This window comes from Trachemys scripta, chromosome 3 (genome assembly GCF_013100865.1).
Source record: "Trachemys scripta elegans isolate TJP31775 chromosome 3, CAS_Tse_1.0, whole genome shotgun sequence".
Lineage (NCBI taxonomy): Eukaryota > Metazoa > Chordata > Testudines > Emydidae > Trachemys > Trachemys scripta.
In genome coordinates this window covers 53,050,131-53,065,671 of record NC_048300.1, presented here as the reverse complement: position 1 = coordinate 53,065,671, position 15,541 = coordinate 53,050,131, and the positions used below count along the sequence as shown (strand labels likewise).

The 15,541-nt window shown below is 43.2% G+C and overlaps 1 protein-coding gene across 3 annotated transcripts in view; it reads left to right on the top strand.

Moving 5' to 3' along the window:
* The first annotated feature begins 10,354 nt into the window (after positions 1-10,354).
* The window catches only part of LCLAT1 (lysocardiolipin acyltransferase 1), a 205,515-nt gene continuing 200,328 nt past the window's right edge, over positions 10,355-15,541 (top strand). For all 3 annotated transcript variants that reach the window (XM_034764741.1, XM_034764740.1, XM_034764739.1), the window contains exon 1: positions 10,355-10,540. In XM_034764741.1, the coding sequence (XP_034620632.1) occupies positions 10,395-10,540 (146 nt within the window). In that variant the 5' untranslated portion in view covers positions 10,355-10,394. The remainder of the gene's footprint in view (positions 10,541-15,541) is intronic.

Here is a 15,541-nt window from a genome sequence, read left to right as displayed (position 1 = left end):
CTTTGTATTGTGGGCATCATGGAAAAGGTGAGTTTTCAGGAGTAGTTTAAAAAGGTGAGGAGAGTGGCTTCACATACAGGGGACAGTGTAAAACAGGCACAGAGATGCCTTTGGGGGAAACGGGTCACAGGCACATCTTTACATCTTTGATTTCTTTGACAAAACCAGAGGTAGGCATAGTGGGTAGTGACCAAAAAGAAAAGGACTAGTTTGGAGGAAAAGGTGCAGGGGCAGAATTATGTGAGATTTCAAAGGTGAAAACAAGGAGTGAAATTCTGGTTCTGCAGAAATCAGTATCAAAACTCCCGTTACTTCAGTAGGGCAACGATTTCTCCCAAGATTTAATTTAACATAATGGAGAAAGGGGAGGCAGTGGAAACCTTCAGCAAGGGGGCAACATGTTAATTCACCCTGGCTACCAACTTTACATTACAACTAGAATGGTCCTCTGTCTGAGGCTCTCAGGGTTCACCCCTATGGTGAACTGTAACGCTGTGCCACCTAAACACACAATAGTTATAGTGTAAAAACTCTCCTTCCCTGTGCTACTAAGGGCATCATTCTAATATACTTTCCATGCTATTTGTTTGTTTTTCTCACGTGTGGAGGATGAAGCTACAGAAGTCAATTTCATTTTTTATTTGGGGCCTGTTTCACTTATGATTTCTCATGGGCTAGCACAATTTGCAATTCAGGATCATTTATAAATCCCTCCCAAACAAGTTTTCATGGAATATTTTTTTCAAGGTATAGTAAACATGCCCTCCCCACCATGCTCTATTTATGTGTTTATTAAAAATTAAACCTAGATTCAGGCCATTAATTTTTTAACCTTTCAACAGGTCTAAAGCTTCCTTTCAGCTCCAAACAGCTTTACATTTGTGGGGTGAGGCCAGTACCTTAATATTATTGTAACAAAGCCATTTGAGTTATACATGCATTTCCAGTCAGTTGGATCCTTCCTTTTTGCTGAATACCGAAAATTCTTTTCTTGCCCTAGCTGTTGTCTTTGGCTGTAGAAATTGTACTTTCCATTTTCACAGAAACCGTAGGGGCATTACAAATGCATATATAATTTCTGAGTAGATATTTTGGTTTCTTATGCAACAGCTGCACTAATTCATATTATTGGAAGCTAATAGTTTTTAAATTATTTAGAATTAGCACCGTACATTTACAAGTCATTTAGGTGCTTACCTACATGCCCTGTTTTCTCAATTGGATATGACATTCTACTTCATTTTCTGTAACAAAGTGCTACTGTAAATTGTTAAAAATCTGCCATGTTGTACCTCAGAGGTGGCATTTCAATGTGGTGGATAAAGCAATACCTGTACAAACTGTATGAAATTTCGTTGGGATACTAAGGATGATAGACAGCAAGAAGTTATTTTAAATCTTCCTGGACAAATTGTTTTTCTCTCAATTATGGACAAAATCCTGATTTCAGTAGGAGTTTGCCAAATCAGGACCTTTGGATTTGGCCCTCTAATAAGACATTTATAATACCTTACATTTTCAGACTACATTATGAACATCAACTAACCCTGACACCACTCCTATCAGGTACCTAGATGGTTGTGTTCCCATTTCACAGATTAGAAAATGGAGACACACAATCATTCAGTTATTTGGCCAAGGATACACAATAGGTAAGTGGCAGAGGATGGGTTAGCATGTGAGAAATCCTGGCTCTCAGCCTTGTGTTCAGAGGCCACAATTGTTAAGATGTTACAGACATGATCATAAAGCAATGAAGTAACTTGGCAAGCACTTTCTGAGAGACTTATTAACCCATGGGAGCAGGGATCTGTTTTGTTCTACAGGCTTGATCCTGAGAGGGGCTAAGCACTTTCACTCAGTGTCACTCCAAATGAAGCCCATGATGATCTGTGACCTTCCCTGTCTAACAAATAGCTTAGCTATTTCTCTCTACCACTTCTAATACTACAGTTTGTCATCCTCTCGCTCTTATTTACACAATAAATAGACATTACATTTAACTCGGCAATAAATAGACACTGAAGGGACAATAAGACCTTACGGTGCCCAGGCTCTTGGGTGGCATTCCTACCTCTGCCACTATCTTACTGCGACTCTGATTCTAAGCAGTGAGGCACCGAGTACGTCTTGATTGATGCTGAGCATCCATAGCTCAGTGGTTTGAGCATTGGCCTGCTAAACCCAGGGTTGTGGGTTCAATCCTTGAGGGGGCCACTTAGGGATCTGGGGCAAAATCAGTACTTGGTCCTGCTAGTAAAGGCAGGGGGCTGGACTCGATAAGCTTTCAAGATCCCTTCCAGTTCTAGGAGATAGAATAACTCCCTGTGATTTGACAGGGAGATGAGGGCACCCGTGCCTTGCAAAATCAGGCCCTGTGTATCTTAGGAAAAGTCACTGATGTGGGAATTTTCAGAAGTTTGTGTGTGCATAAGTGGCCTGCTGAGGCTCAGCTCTTGTTTAGGCACTTAGCATTTTCAGAACAGCTTGTTAGTCATGCCCCAGTCTCTTGAAAAATATGGGGACTGAGTGCTCCCAGAGGGCAGGTCTGGAGCATGGTTAAGGGGCAGGCCACTCAATCAGAATTTTCAACACTGCTAAGAGGTCCCCAGGTGCTCCGCCAGCTGCTGCTGATCTAGTAAACCAGCCTTGACTGACACACAACCAAACACTGTTGCTTGGCAGAGAGGTCTTGAAGAGGGATTTAGAAGAATTGGGGAGTGGCATTACAATTTAGAAAGGTTGTGTGAGAAGCTGAAGAGGCAGGAATTGTTGCCAGAGTGGAGGAGCGAACATGAAAAGCGAGGAGAAGACAGGCAGGGAAAGGAAGAGTTGTGGTTGTGTAGGGGAGGATGTTTTATCAGCTCCGAAAGCATTCTGAGACTTCAAATGGGTATTTTGTCAGTAAAAAGTGCAGCGTTCCTATCCAAAATGAGCAGAGATGGAATTCCAACTGTTCCCCTTTTTTGGCTGAAATTCCTAGAATGTCAGTTACTAGTAAACAATACTAATATTAACTTCCCCATTGTCATCTGTAGATCTCAGAGTGCTTTACAAAGGAAGGGATGTCACAATATCCCAGTTTTACAGATGAGGAAGCTGAGGCCCAAAGAAGTGATGTAACTTGCCCACACTCTCTCAGCAAACTAGATCAAGTTGCTTGGATTTTACTAGATTTATTAATTTTGTAATATAAATATGTATGAGTGGAAGGAATAAATGAAGGTTAATTAAGTCACAGGACAAAGAAAGGCACTAAAGGCCATACCTTAAAATCTAAAAGTATTGCCAGTTTCAGAGAAAGTTAAGAATAACCATCTCCAGTACTATGTTTTAAAATACTACTGGCAGTGGAAATCATTATATGATGATTTTTATATTTCTTTTATACTTGACAGACTATTTTATGGCAGAATTCATGCCTAATAGTAGCAGGCTTCTCTCTCTCCCCTCCCCCCCCAATACAGCACTATGGGGCTTGATTAATCATTGTCCCCATCCGTTTTAGCTGAGAACTAATTTAAAGAAAGTGTGGGGAGGAGGGAGGGTTATTAATTCCCAAACCTTTTTTTACATTAGCAGGCTCATGGAAACCAGACTGGTTCCATTTTCTTTTCAGTCTTAAACCAAAGCCCATAAAAGTTTGAGGATCCCAGTGAAAAACTATAGAAACATATTTGTTTTTAATGGGATGATGATAAAAATCAGGTGATTCCCATAGTGAAGAAAACTGTTTCCAGATGAGGTGGAAAATATGGAATGTAGCTTATTTGGGAGGGAGGAAAAGAGGGAGGGTGGTGGTGGGGAGGTAGAGACAAGGACTGTGAGACAGGCTTTAAAAAAGGGACATACTCACTTTTCAAGGACACATGAGTACCTATGTGATTCATCTCCTCATATTGCCAAAATAAGGAAAGAACAAATTAAAGAATATTTAGATAAGATAGATGTACTCAAGGCAGCAGGGCTTGATTTAAATGCATCCTAGGGTACTTCAGAAACTAGCTGAAGCAATCTCAGAACTATTAGCAACTGTCTTCAAGAACTCATGGAGACTGGGTGAGGTCCCAGAGGACTGGAGAAGGGCAAACAGTACCTATCTTTAAAAAGAGGGACAAAGAGGACCTGGGGTATTATAGACCAGTCAGCCTAACTTTGATACCTGGAAAGATTCTGGTACAAATTATAAAACAATCTATTTGTAAGCGCTTAGAGGATAATAGGGTTATAAGGAATAGCTGGAATGGAGCTGTTGAATAAATCATGCCAAGCCAACCTAATTTTCTTCTTTGATAGAGCTACTGGTTTGGTGGATGGGGGCGGGAGGGTGGGAAGGAGGGAACAGTAGACCTGATCTATAGAATAACAGAAATGTAAGGCTGGAAGAGACCTGGAAAGCTCAAGTCCAGTCCCCTGCACCAAGTAAATCTAGACCATCCCTGACAGGTGTTTTGGAGGCTTTTTAAGAAAAGGTTGGACAATAATGGGGATTCCACAACTTCCCTTGGAAGCCTGTTCCAGAGCTTAACTATCTTTCTAGTTAGAAAGATTTTCCTAGTATCTTGATTTTAGTAAGGCTTTTTGACACCATTTTCTTACTGTTGTATATAGAGTCACCACTGAAGCATAAATCTGAACTGTAGTTCCTAATTGAGATCTAGATCATACCCCACCACAGAAATACCTGCATCATCATCATCATCATCATCATCATCATCACTCCCATAACCACATTGGTCTGCATAGGGACAGAAATCTCTGCAAAATTCCCTTTGCAGAATTTCCTGTAAATGCTTTTGGTGGGGAAAGAAGGGTGGTACACACACACACACACACACAAAAGTAATATTTAGCTTACCAATCTTATGAATCCCCTGAGATTTGCACAAGTCTGTTAGGGGTACAGAGTCCTATTTACAGAGATGGAACTCAGTGTATGTTCTGGGCTTTCTATGGTTATGTCCCTGCTTCCTAGCAGTATGGCTCCTAACCACATGCTAATTTGTTGTTGGAAGGTTGTACATGCAGGGTGGGCTCCACACGTTGGCCCAAATCCTGCTTCAGGACCATTGAACCATAGAATCATAGAAATGTTGTTATACCAATAGAATGAAAATCAGCAGGATTTTATTAAGAGGGATAAGGCAAAAATGCCACATTTATTGTAAATATAATGCTAAAGCAAAAGATAAAAGTAAACAACGCTGTTGACTATTTATTTCTATTACTATTTATTTCTTACACACACACACACATATATATTTTCATTCACACAATTATTTATTCAAGTTCTGTATAGGTGTTATAGTTACCAGCCTAGCAGTTGCTCATACCAAGTTACTGGCCAGGTATCTTGGTCATGAGGATGGAGCCGAGTCCGTGTCAGGTGCACCTGATGCTCTGGCAGCAGAACCAGAGACTCAAAGTCCTTAGTCTTTAGAGTTCATTCTTATAGGAATTAATTCCTATGTTAGTCTATGGGAACTGTTTCATCCTGCTGTTGCTGACTCAATCAGCAGATGGCACATTCCTGGTGTCTCCACACTGTCCACAGTTTGTGTTTCTCATCCTTCCAGGTGATGGGGTGGATCCCAGTTTACCCTCCGGGAATTGTCTGGCGATCTACTTGACACATTCTTCAGCCGATGGATTCTCCCTTTCTAGGTTGGCACCTCCCTAACCATTCATGTACATCTAGCATTCATCAACATACATTCCATATCTTAACCATATTTTAATTTACTGTTTCCACCACTTTTGGGGTGTGTGCTAATTCATTGAGACTCCTGGCCCTTTAATCACAGAGGGTGGGTGTCTGTTCTAGGGGCCATTGCTGTTACAATGAAGTGAAAGTCACTTAACGGCTTATAGCATTTGTTTACCTTGTATCAGAGGTGGTAACCTAGTGTTAACTTCAAGAACAAAGTCAATTAACTTGTTTGTAAGTTTTACATAGTAATAAAGTATCTTTCACAGGACAGATACAATCAATGGTTTCTACAGACAGTAACTTACAAGTTTTAACAGAAGACCCAAGAGATTTTTGTACTTGGTGAAACTGTTGGATTTTAAAGTGTGGGGGACACATTATGGGGGGTCACTGTCACTTGGGGGAATCACTGTTAGTATCTTCTTTAATATCCCTACAATGTAGGGCTGGAAGGGACCTTGAGAAGTCATCAAGTCCAACCCCCTGTGTTAAGATAGGACCAAGTAAATCTAGAACATCCCTGAAAGGTGTTTGTCCAACCTGTTCTTAAAAGCCTCCAATGATGGGGATTCCACAACCTCCCTTAGAAGCCTATTTGGAGCTTAACTATCCTGATAGTTAGAAAGCTTTTAATATCTAACCTAAATTTCCCTTGTTGCAGATTAAGCCTATTACTTCTTATCATATCTTGAGTGGGCACAGTGAACAAGTGATCACCATCCTCTTTATAACAGCCCTTAACATAACTGAATACTGTTATCAGGTTCCCCCTAAGTTGTCTTTTCGCAAGACTAAATGTGTCCAAGTTTTTTAACCTTTCCTCATAGGTCAGGTTTTCAAAAGATGTTATCATTTTTGTTGCTCTACTTTGGACTCTCTCCAATTTATCCACATCTTTCCTAATGTATAGAGCCCCAAACTGGACATAGTATTGCTGCTGAGATCTCACCAGCACCAAACAGAATATGACAATTACCTTCTGTGTCTTACTTATGACACTTCTGTTATTACAGTACACCCCAGAATGATATTAGCTTTTTTGCAGCTGCATAATGTTGTTGACTCATGCTCAATTTGTGATCCAATATAACCCCCAGATTGTTTTTAAGCAGTACTACCACTTGGCTGATTATTCACCATTTTGTAGCATGTATTTCATTTTTCCTTCCTAAGTGAAGTACTTTGCACTTGTCTTTATTTAATTTCATCTAGTTGATTTCAGACCAATTCTCTAATTTATGAAGGTCAGTTTGAATTCTAAGCCTGTCCTCCAAAGTGCTTGCAACCAGCTTGTTGTCATCTGCAAAGTTTTTATAAGCATACTTTTACCCCATTATCCAAGTCATTAATGAAAATATTGAATGGTGCCAGACCCAAGACTGACCCCTGCAGCATTCCACTCCATAGGTCACCCCAATGTGATAGCGAACCATTGATAAATGTTCCTTGAGTATGGTCTTTCAACCAGTTGTGCTTGTTCATCCACCTTAAAGTACCTTAATCTAGACCACATTTCCCTTGCTTGCTTATGAGACTGTCATGTGGGACAGTGTTTATAAGCCTTTTAAAAATAAAGATCGCATGTCTGCTGCTTCCCTCTTATCCACTAGGCCAGTAATGTGGTCAAAGAAGAAATTATGTTGGTTTGGCATCAGATGTTCTTTACAAATCCATGCTGACTGTTCCTTATAACCGTACTAACCTCAGGTGCTTACAAATGGATTGTTTAATAATTCATCCCAGTATCTTTCCACATATTGAAGTTTTTGACTGGTCTATAATTATCCAGGACTTCTTTGTTCCCCCTTTTAAAAGATAGGTACTATGTTTCCCCTTCTCCAGCCCTGTGGGATCACACCCATATTCTCAATGATAATTGCTAATGGTTCTGCAATTGTTTCAGCTAGTTTGTAAGTACCCTGGGATGAATTTAGTCAGACTTGAATATACTGCTGACTTGAATATACAGTCGAACCTTAGAATTATGAACTGACCGCTCAACTACACACCTCATTTGGAACTGGAAGTATGCAATCAGGCAGCAGCAGAAACACATCAAAAGAAAAAAAAAAAAAGCAAACGGGGGGGAGCAGTATTTTTCTTTTGCATAATAAAGTTTCAAAGCTGTATTAAGTCATGCTCAGTTGTAAACTTTTGAAAGAACTATAATGTTTTGTTACGAACATTTCAGAGTTACAAACAACCTCCCGCTCACAGCTCGCTCCTTTCTGTCCCCTCCCCAGAGCCCCCCCCGCTCACGCCTCTCCACCCCCCCCTCAAGGCCCCCCGTCTGCTGCTTGCATCTCTACACCCTCTCTGCCTCCCCTGAAGCCCCCGCCGCCCCTCTCCATCCCCTGCCTCCTCCCCATCCCCAAGGCCCCCCAGCTTGTGCCTCTCTGCTGTCTCCCCCAGAGAGACATGAGTGAACAGCAGGGTGGGGGTGAGGGGCGTGGGGAAGAGGCGGAGCGGGAGCGGGGCCTCGGGGTGGAGCATGGGCAGGGCCACGGTCTGGGTGCTGGTGGCTCCCCACCTTCTCGGGAGCTTCCGGCAGCAGCGCTCCAAAGGTGGCGGTCCAAAGGGAGGTGTGCTGCATCTGACATTTCTTGCCCCGTTTGGGGAGGTTTAGCTGCCCTAAGTCTCTTATACCCACTGTCCATGCTTCCAGAGGTAACCCAGACTGAATCTGTGGGTTGGATCTCAATAAGATTTGCTATAATTTTACAGAAGTCAGTAAAGACAGACTGGAGGCCAAATATTTTCAGGAGGTGCACTGCATCATTGCGCCAAAGACGTGTGTGAGCCTAATGGCTACACTAGTTGTCAAGTTTTCTTTTCTTTCTTCTTTGAACTTGTATCTGTGCTCAGTAGTATGGATGCTGAAACAACTGGTTATGTAATACAACTAAATGTTTTATTTAATTGTCATTATAATATCCAAGGTGAGACTATGTGAAAGCAGAAGATCTCCGATTGTCAGAAGTCCCAACTCTGTATTTATTTTGTAAGGTGGTGTATATATTTTGAGGTTTAGGCCCTGTGTTATGGCCTTCAGTTTAAAGGAAAATAACAAATCTTTAGTTAGTGATGTTAGTCTAGTTAGGGTGTATTGTAATGGCTGTGCTGTAATAGGTTATCTTTTGTAGTGTTGTTCATAAAAAGGAATTTGAAATCAGTGTGTGTGTGTAATTATCTTATTGTAAATTATTTTCTTAGGTACTGGATTCCTAAGAAAAGAAACAAAGTGAATCCTCCTGTTATAATTTCTACTTTTAGTATGTGATCCCTATAGAAAATCCATCTGCGGTCTCTTGCACAGATAGGAATTCATGGTCTGTGCAAATACTTTGTCAGATAGGAATTCTGTAGCACAGAATTGGTGAGTAAATTGACTTGCCTCCCCTCTACATAGGCAACATTCAGAATGCATATGCATCTCAAGGGCAGTCAGTCCTTTGGTGTCTCAGGGGTTGCCATCCTAATATCCTCACAAAAGTCTCATAGGCCCAGATCCTCAAAGGTATTTAGGCTCCTAACTTCCATTTATTTCAATTTATTTCAGTGGAAGTTAGGAACCTAAACAGAGGGGCCGAGTCCCCCAGTTCCCGGGGGGGACTTGACCTCCACCCTGCACCACTCCACCCCTTCCCCCAAGCCCTGCGCCTTCTTGCCCCCTTCCCCGCCTCTTCCTGCCCCTGCTCCTCCCCCTCTCCCCAGCGCCTCCTCCACTCCGCTGATGAGCTGATCCTGGCAGGTGGGAGGTGCTGGGAGGAGATGCAGATTAGTGGGGTTCACTGGTGTGTGGGAGGGGGATGAGTTGATCCGTGGGGCTGCCAGATTGGCATCTATGAACATAAAAGCCTCTGAGGATCTGGGCCCTGCCATCCAAATCCATAAACCCAGGCTTGTTTGGACAGTCAAATCCACAGCATGGCAGGGAAGTTTGGGTCTGAGTGTGCCATTTTGCTGAGTAGAAAGGGAACACTTCTCTCTCCCCTCTGCCCAGTGCCCATAGAAATCTATCTCCTGGCAGTACCAGGGTCTCATTGTTTATACTGAGGCTGCATTGCCTCAGTGATCTGAGGGGGAGTTTTGTGGCGTTGGGTGATTTTCCTAAAGCCCCATCTTCTGGAGTCAGGGGATGACGTGCGACTCGCAGCTTGCATGAAAGTGTGGAGCCCTGATGGTTGTGGATCAAAGTGGGAAACTGTGACCCCCTAAAGACTCCCAAAGGCAAATAGAAACATCCCGGAGTAGTGTTTCTGACAAGCCTATCGATCGCTTTTAAGCCAGGCTCATGATTGTTAGGGGGGCGGGAGGGGGCTTAGAATCATAGAATCATAGAATATCAGGGTTGGAAGGGACCTCAAGAGGTCATCTAGTCCAACCCCCTGCTCAAAGCAGGACCAATTCCCAGCTAAATCATCCCAGCCAGGGCTTTGTCAAGCCGGGCCTTAAAAACCTCCAAGGAAGGAGACTCCACCACCTCCCTAGGCTTGACTCGGCATGTTTCAGCACTTGGGTGTTAGCAACACTCGGCGTGTGGCAGCCGGGATCGGGAGCTGGGCGCTGTCCCTTTAAGCAGGGAAGGGGGGGAAGACCACGTTTGACGGAAGTGACCCGGAAGTGACCCAGGGAAGAGGTCGGAGGTCAGGGGTGATCTCGGGGAAGATGGCGGCGGCCCGGCATGTCTCCCCCCATCGCGGCGGCCTGGCCGCTGTCACCGGGCCCCCGGCTCCATGAGGGGCTAAGCCTCCGGCTGCGAGGGTGTGCAGGGGTTGGGGCGGGGAGCCCCGGGGGCTGCGGCCTCCTCCCGCTGCTGCGGCGGCTCAGGTAAGGGAGCCCTCCCCTCCCCCCCCAGCTCGGATGTGGGAACGGGGCGGGGGTCGGTGGTGCGGGGCGTTCCGAGCTCCCAGAGCGGCACCGGCACCGGCACCGGCACCACTTCGCGGGGTCCCGCTGCTGCGTGTCTGGCACGTCCGCTCTGCCCCCGTCCCGCTGCTCCCTTGACACTGACACTCCTAGAGGGAGACCCGCCCCCGGGTGCTCGTCTCCCTGCACCCGCCTGGACTCCTTTGCCAGGCTCTTTGCGTGCACCCAAGTGTCTCACGGGTGTGGCCCTGTGGAAACAACGCTCTGGAGTTGGGCTCCGTGAGGGGATGCTTGATCTAGAAAGGCTTATTATTTATTCACTGCTGGTTTTATTTTCACTTTTTGCGCAGCCTGGCTTTTTATAATAAGCTCTTAAAACTATTTGGACTGCATACTAAATCTCAGTCGTATGTTGAGTTTTTGTGGCTTTTGCAAATTTAACAGAATAAGGGGCTGGTACTTCTGTGTTTTGTACAGCAGTGAGCAGGGGGTCTGTGATGGGCAGACAAACTTTAGCATCAGTGAGTGTATTTCCAGGTAGGTGTCCAATTGTTGAGTTTATTTGTTTCCTTCGTATTTTAGTCATATGTCCTATCATTCAGATTTCCTCTTGTACTTGATTTTTTTTTTATCCTCTTAATTTTGGTTTATTAACTTATAATTACTGTCTACTTAATCTTCTTATCTGCAGACATATTTTCCTTTAGGCACATTCCCTTTAGGAAGGCTGCAACGTACAGAGACGCCACATGAAGAAATGTTGAAGGGGAGAGAACTTGAAATTAAATAGGGATACAGTCTATATTTATGAAATTAAAAAAAAAAAAAACTTTGGTTTTAATATTCTTATTTCTGACCATAGTTTATAGTAATAAACTGAAGTTTTAGGTTTACAATCTTTTTTTATAGTGTCTGTTCTTCCAAATGAATTAAAAGCACTTCTTGTGATTTACAGTGTATATAGAGAGATGAGTTACAGTTTCCCATGTTTGTGTTGCCTTCCACATACCAACAGGGAAGAGAAAAATGTTGGTTACGATGACGGTTATTCATTTAGTTCTGCTCACTTGCGAAATCTCCACTGGCTGTTTTTGTGTGGGGGTGGTTGTGGGTGGAGTGCTGGTCAGGTCCCAAAATAAATAAGGCATTTAAAACAGCTACTTCTATTAAACACATAAAAACTGTTTAAAATGTTGTTAAGGTTGCGAAGTTAAGCACTCAGAAGTTAGGAAATGCCAGATTTAATGTGCAACTTTAATTCAGGCCTCTTGTGCATATGCATTACGATACAGTTTTAATTACATGATCACATACTATTTTTTCCACAGGAACCCTGCCTTATTCAGTGAACAGGATGGAAGGTACATATTCAGTGAACAGCTACTGAATATTTTGTTTTAACCTCATGGTTCAGTGTGTGGCCTGAAGCCTTATTCACTATACTTCAACCAAACCCTGCTCCGAAGACACAATTAATTTCCTCATCGGCTTTTCTGTGGTGTTTGTCACTGTAGTATCTGAGTGATTCACAAACATTAATGAATTCTTCATCACAACTCCTCTGAGAGGATGGGGTAGTATTATCCCTGTTTTATAGGTGGGGAGCTGAGGCACAGAGATTAAGGTGAAAAGTTTCCACTACTTTTGAGTACCTGATTTGAGGTACCCAGGACTTGACTTTTTCCTAATACTGAGTATTATATAGCACTTAATGTTCAAAGCACACCGCTAATTAACTTCAGTTGCTTCTGTGAGTGCTCAGCACTTCTGCAAATCAGACGCTAGCGTCTCATGTCGGGCATCCAGAAAATGAGTTACACGATTAGTGACTATCTGTGAAAAGTTTGGTTTTAGTAACTTGCCCATCATCACGTAGGAACTCAGAATCTAGTTCTCCAGTGCATTATTCAGTTGCCTTACCTATGAGACTCCTTTCTGTTCCTGCAATCTCCTGCCTCATTCACTGAAAACCTTCCAAAACGTCATATTCGCACCCTGGCTGTGGCCCCATGAAGTTGTGGGAACTCCTCGTTAGGCTTCTCCTGGCACTAACAAAGATGGCCATCCATCGCTCCAGGCGGAGGAAACTCGGACGGGGAGAGGGGGATAATCTGCGAATGCAGAGCCTGTTTCTGCTCATGTCTCCAAGCAGAGTTTGTCTGGGCAGTGTTCACTGATTTCTTGAATGCCTTTGAGGGGCAGTGGGCACTGTCTGGGCTTCTCTGCTCGGTGTCCCTCTCTGGATCCCTGATTTTTTATAGTATGACTTTCAGTCCTGATCCTATTTTTTCTCTTGTTGTCCCAAGAAATGAATGTGGCCTTGGCACAGTGGTTCCTCCCTCTTAATTGAGGGGACAGGCCTTTATTTATGGTTGGGCCTATACCCACCTGCTCCAGTGGAACAAATAGTACACACCTTCCAACTTATGCAATATATGAGGCTGGGGATCTATAGATCGGGGTGTAGTGAAGAGACTGATATATTCCCACAGCAGGTCCATCCTGTGCACTGAATAAGGTAGGGGTCCTGTGTGGGACAGTAAGAATCCCCCACCCCTGTTCCCCTATGCTGGTTCCTAGTTCAAATGCGTCCCCATCTCTGGTTCCTAGTCTGTGTTCTTTCTACCCCCATTCCCCTCACAGCTCTTAGTCCCAGCGTCGTCTTGATTTCCATTCCCATCCCTTATTCCCCCCTCCTTTACAGTGTCCTTGCCCAGCTATTTCCTGTTTCTCTCCCCACCCCCAGTCTCAAGATATTTCTTTTCCCAATCTGCTATCGCCGTCCCCCGATCTGACTCTTGTGTGTTCTGTATTCAACTCAGTGATTTGCTTCTTCCTTGCTGTCTGGACACTGGGTTGGGGGGCAGATGGTAGGGAACTGAGCATCAGTTCCACTGCCCATCTCCATCCCAGTCCAGGAAAGTCCTGCATTAGCCCTGGGCTGGAGGCGATTTAGTCAGTTACTGTATAGGGATGGTGCATGCACAGTCTGCTCAGTGTTAGGAGCTGAGAGAAGCTTGAGATGTTCAGCGAGGATGATATCTTTAGAGATTTTTACCTGCCAAAATCAAAGTCCTACTGATGACTTATGTTTGTGTGTATGCAGCGGAGGGGTAGGACTCATAACATCGCAGTTGCAGCCTTAAATGTGGAACCATGGCATTGGGTCCAGAACGTGTTTTAGTTTGTCTTTGAAATGATTTGTCAGGTCTTGAAAAGTCTGCACACCAGTGATGGTGTGGGAAAGTTTGAGAATAAGCCATCAGTGTAAGCCTTCATTGAAAAACAAGTTTCTAGCCCCAACGATTGTGAATAAAATATTCCAAAGGTGACCAGATTCGTTGTTGTGTTTCTGGATATGCAGCCACTGCTCACAGTTCTCTCATGGTACCTAAGAGTGAAAAATTATTCATCCTGCACATGCTTAATATTTTTTTGGGGTAGGGAGAATCTTTTTTTTTCTACATTATAAAAAAGCAAAAAAGGCTGCAACCTCTCTTTTGTCAGAGCAAATTGAACTCTTTAGAGCTGCAGGAAAACCTACAGTAGAACCTCAGAGTTATGAACACCAGAATTACGAACTGACTGTTCAACCACACACCTCATTTGGAACTGGAGGTACGCAATCAGGCAGCAGCAGAGACCAAAAAAAAAAAAAAAAGGCAAATAGAGTACTGTTAAACAGGGCTTTGGATCTGAACTCCAGCTCCTCTCCAGCACCAGGCAAAAACTTGCAGCTCCACTGCTCCGGAGCTGCTCCAGCTCCAGGCTCCGGTCCAAAGCCCTGCTGTTAAACATAAACTACTAAAAAAATAAAGGGAAAGCTTAAAAAAAAAATACAAGGTAAGGAAACTGTTTCTGTGCTTGCTTCATTTAAATTAAGGTGGCTAAAAGCAGCATTTTTCTTCTGCATAGTAAAATTTCAAAGCCGTTAAGTCAATGTTCAGTTGTAAACTTTAGAAAGAGCAACCATAACGTTTTGTTCAGAGTTACAAACATTTCAGAATTATGAACAATCTCCTTTCCCAAGGTTTTTGTAACTCTGAGGTTCTACTGTCTATGAACTTATTTCCTATTCTCTCCTGAATGCAGTGTGAAGCGAGCCAGCAAGACTGAAGACACAATAGACTTGTGGGGCATTAAGGAATGCTTGGGTAACTTGTCGCATATTACTTGTAATATGAGAAGAAATCTTCTCAGGACCTTCCTGAAGTCAGCTTCCCCTGACTTCTCCAAGCAGGAGAGGTTGTCTTGGAGCACAGGTTTGTGTATCCCAGCTCTGTGTGGGTGGGTGTTGTGGTGTGTGGAGAGGTGATGAAGAAGAAAAAACACTTCAGATTAAAATTCTTGGGTTTCTGTGTAAAACAAAATTTACAAAACCTTTAGACTTTGCCCACCACTGCTTGTGGACCTAACACTTTGTCTTTGGACTACTGCATGAGAACATGAAGTGAAACTAACCATAAATGGATGGTCTAGTTTTACTATTCAAACCAAGTGAAATGTAAAAAGCCAGCAAACGGCATCAGTAGGAAATAGGGCCAAGATATTTTTTTAAACTTGGATGCCCATTACAATTAAGCTCTTAAATAGAGCTTTGTGAAATTTTTTGCAGTTTATTTGTTAAAAAATGCAGTTTTGGATCAACCAAAACTGATTTGCAGATTTGACATGAATTCGCTGTATAGATTTGGCCAGATGTTTCAGGGTAGAGTCACAGGGGGAAGTAGGCACCATTTACAGATGAAGTCAGTAAGAGCAGCTGCTCGCTACCTCTGAAAATTGGACCCATACCGCCTTATATCTCTGCACTCCGCAAAACTTAATTTACACCTTACAGTGCCTCCTGTGAGTTAAGAATTATTTCCATTCTGTTACCTTATGAAACTGGTGATGATAAATTGCAAATTTATCTGTAATAGGTATGGCTTTGGCTGGCTTCATAAGAAATTTAAATAATTT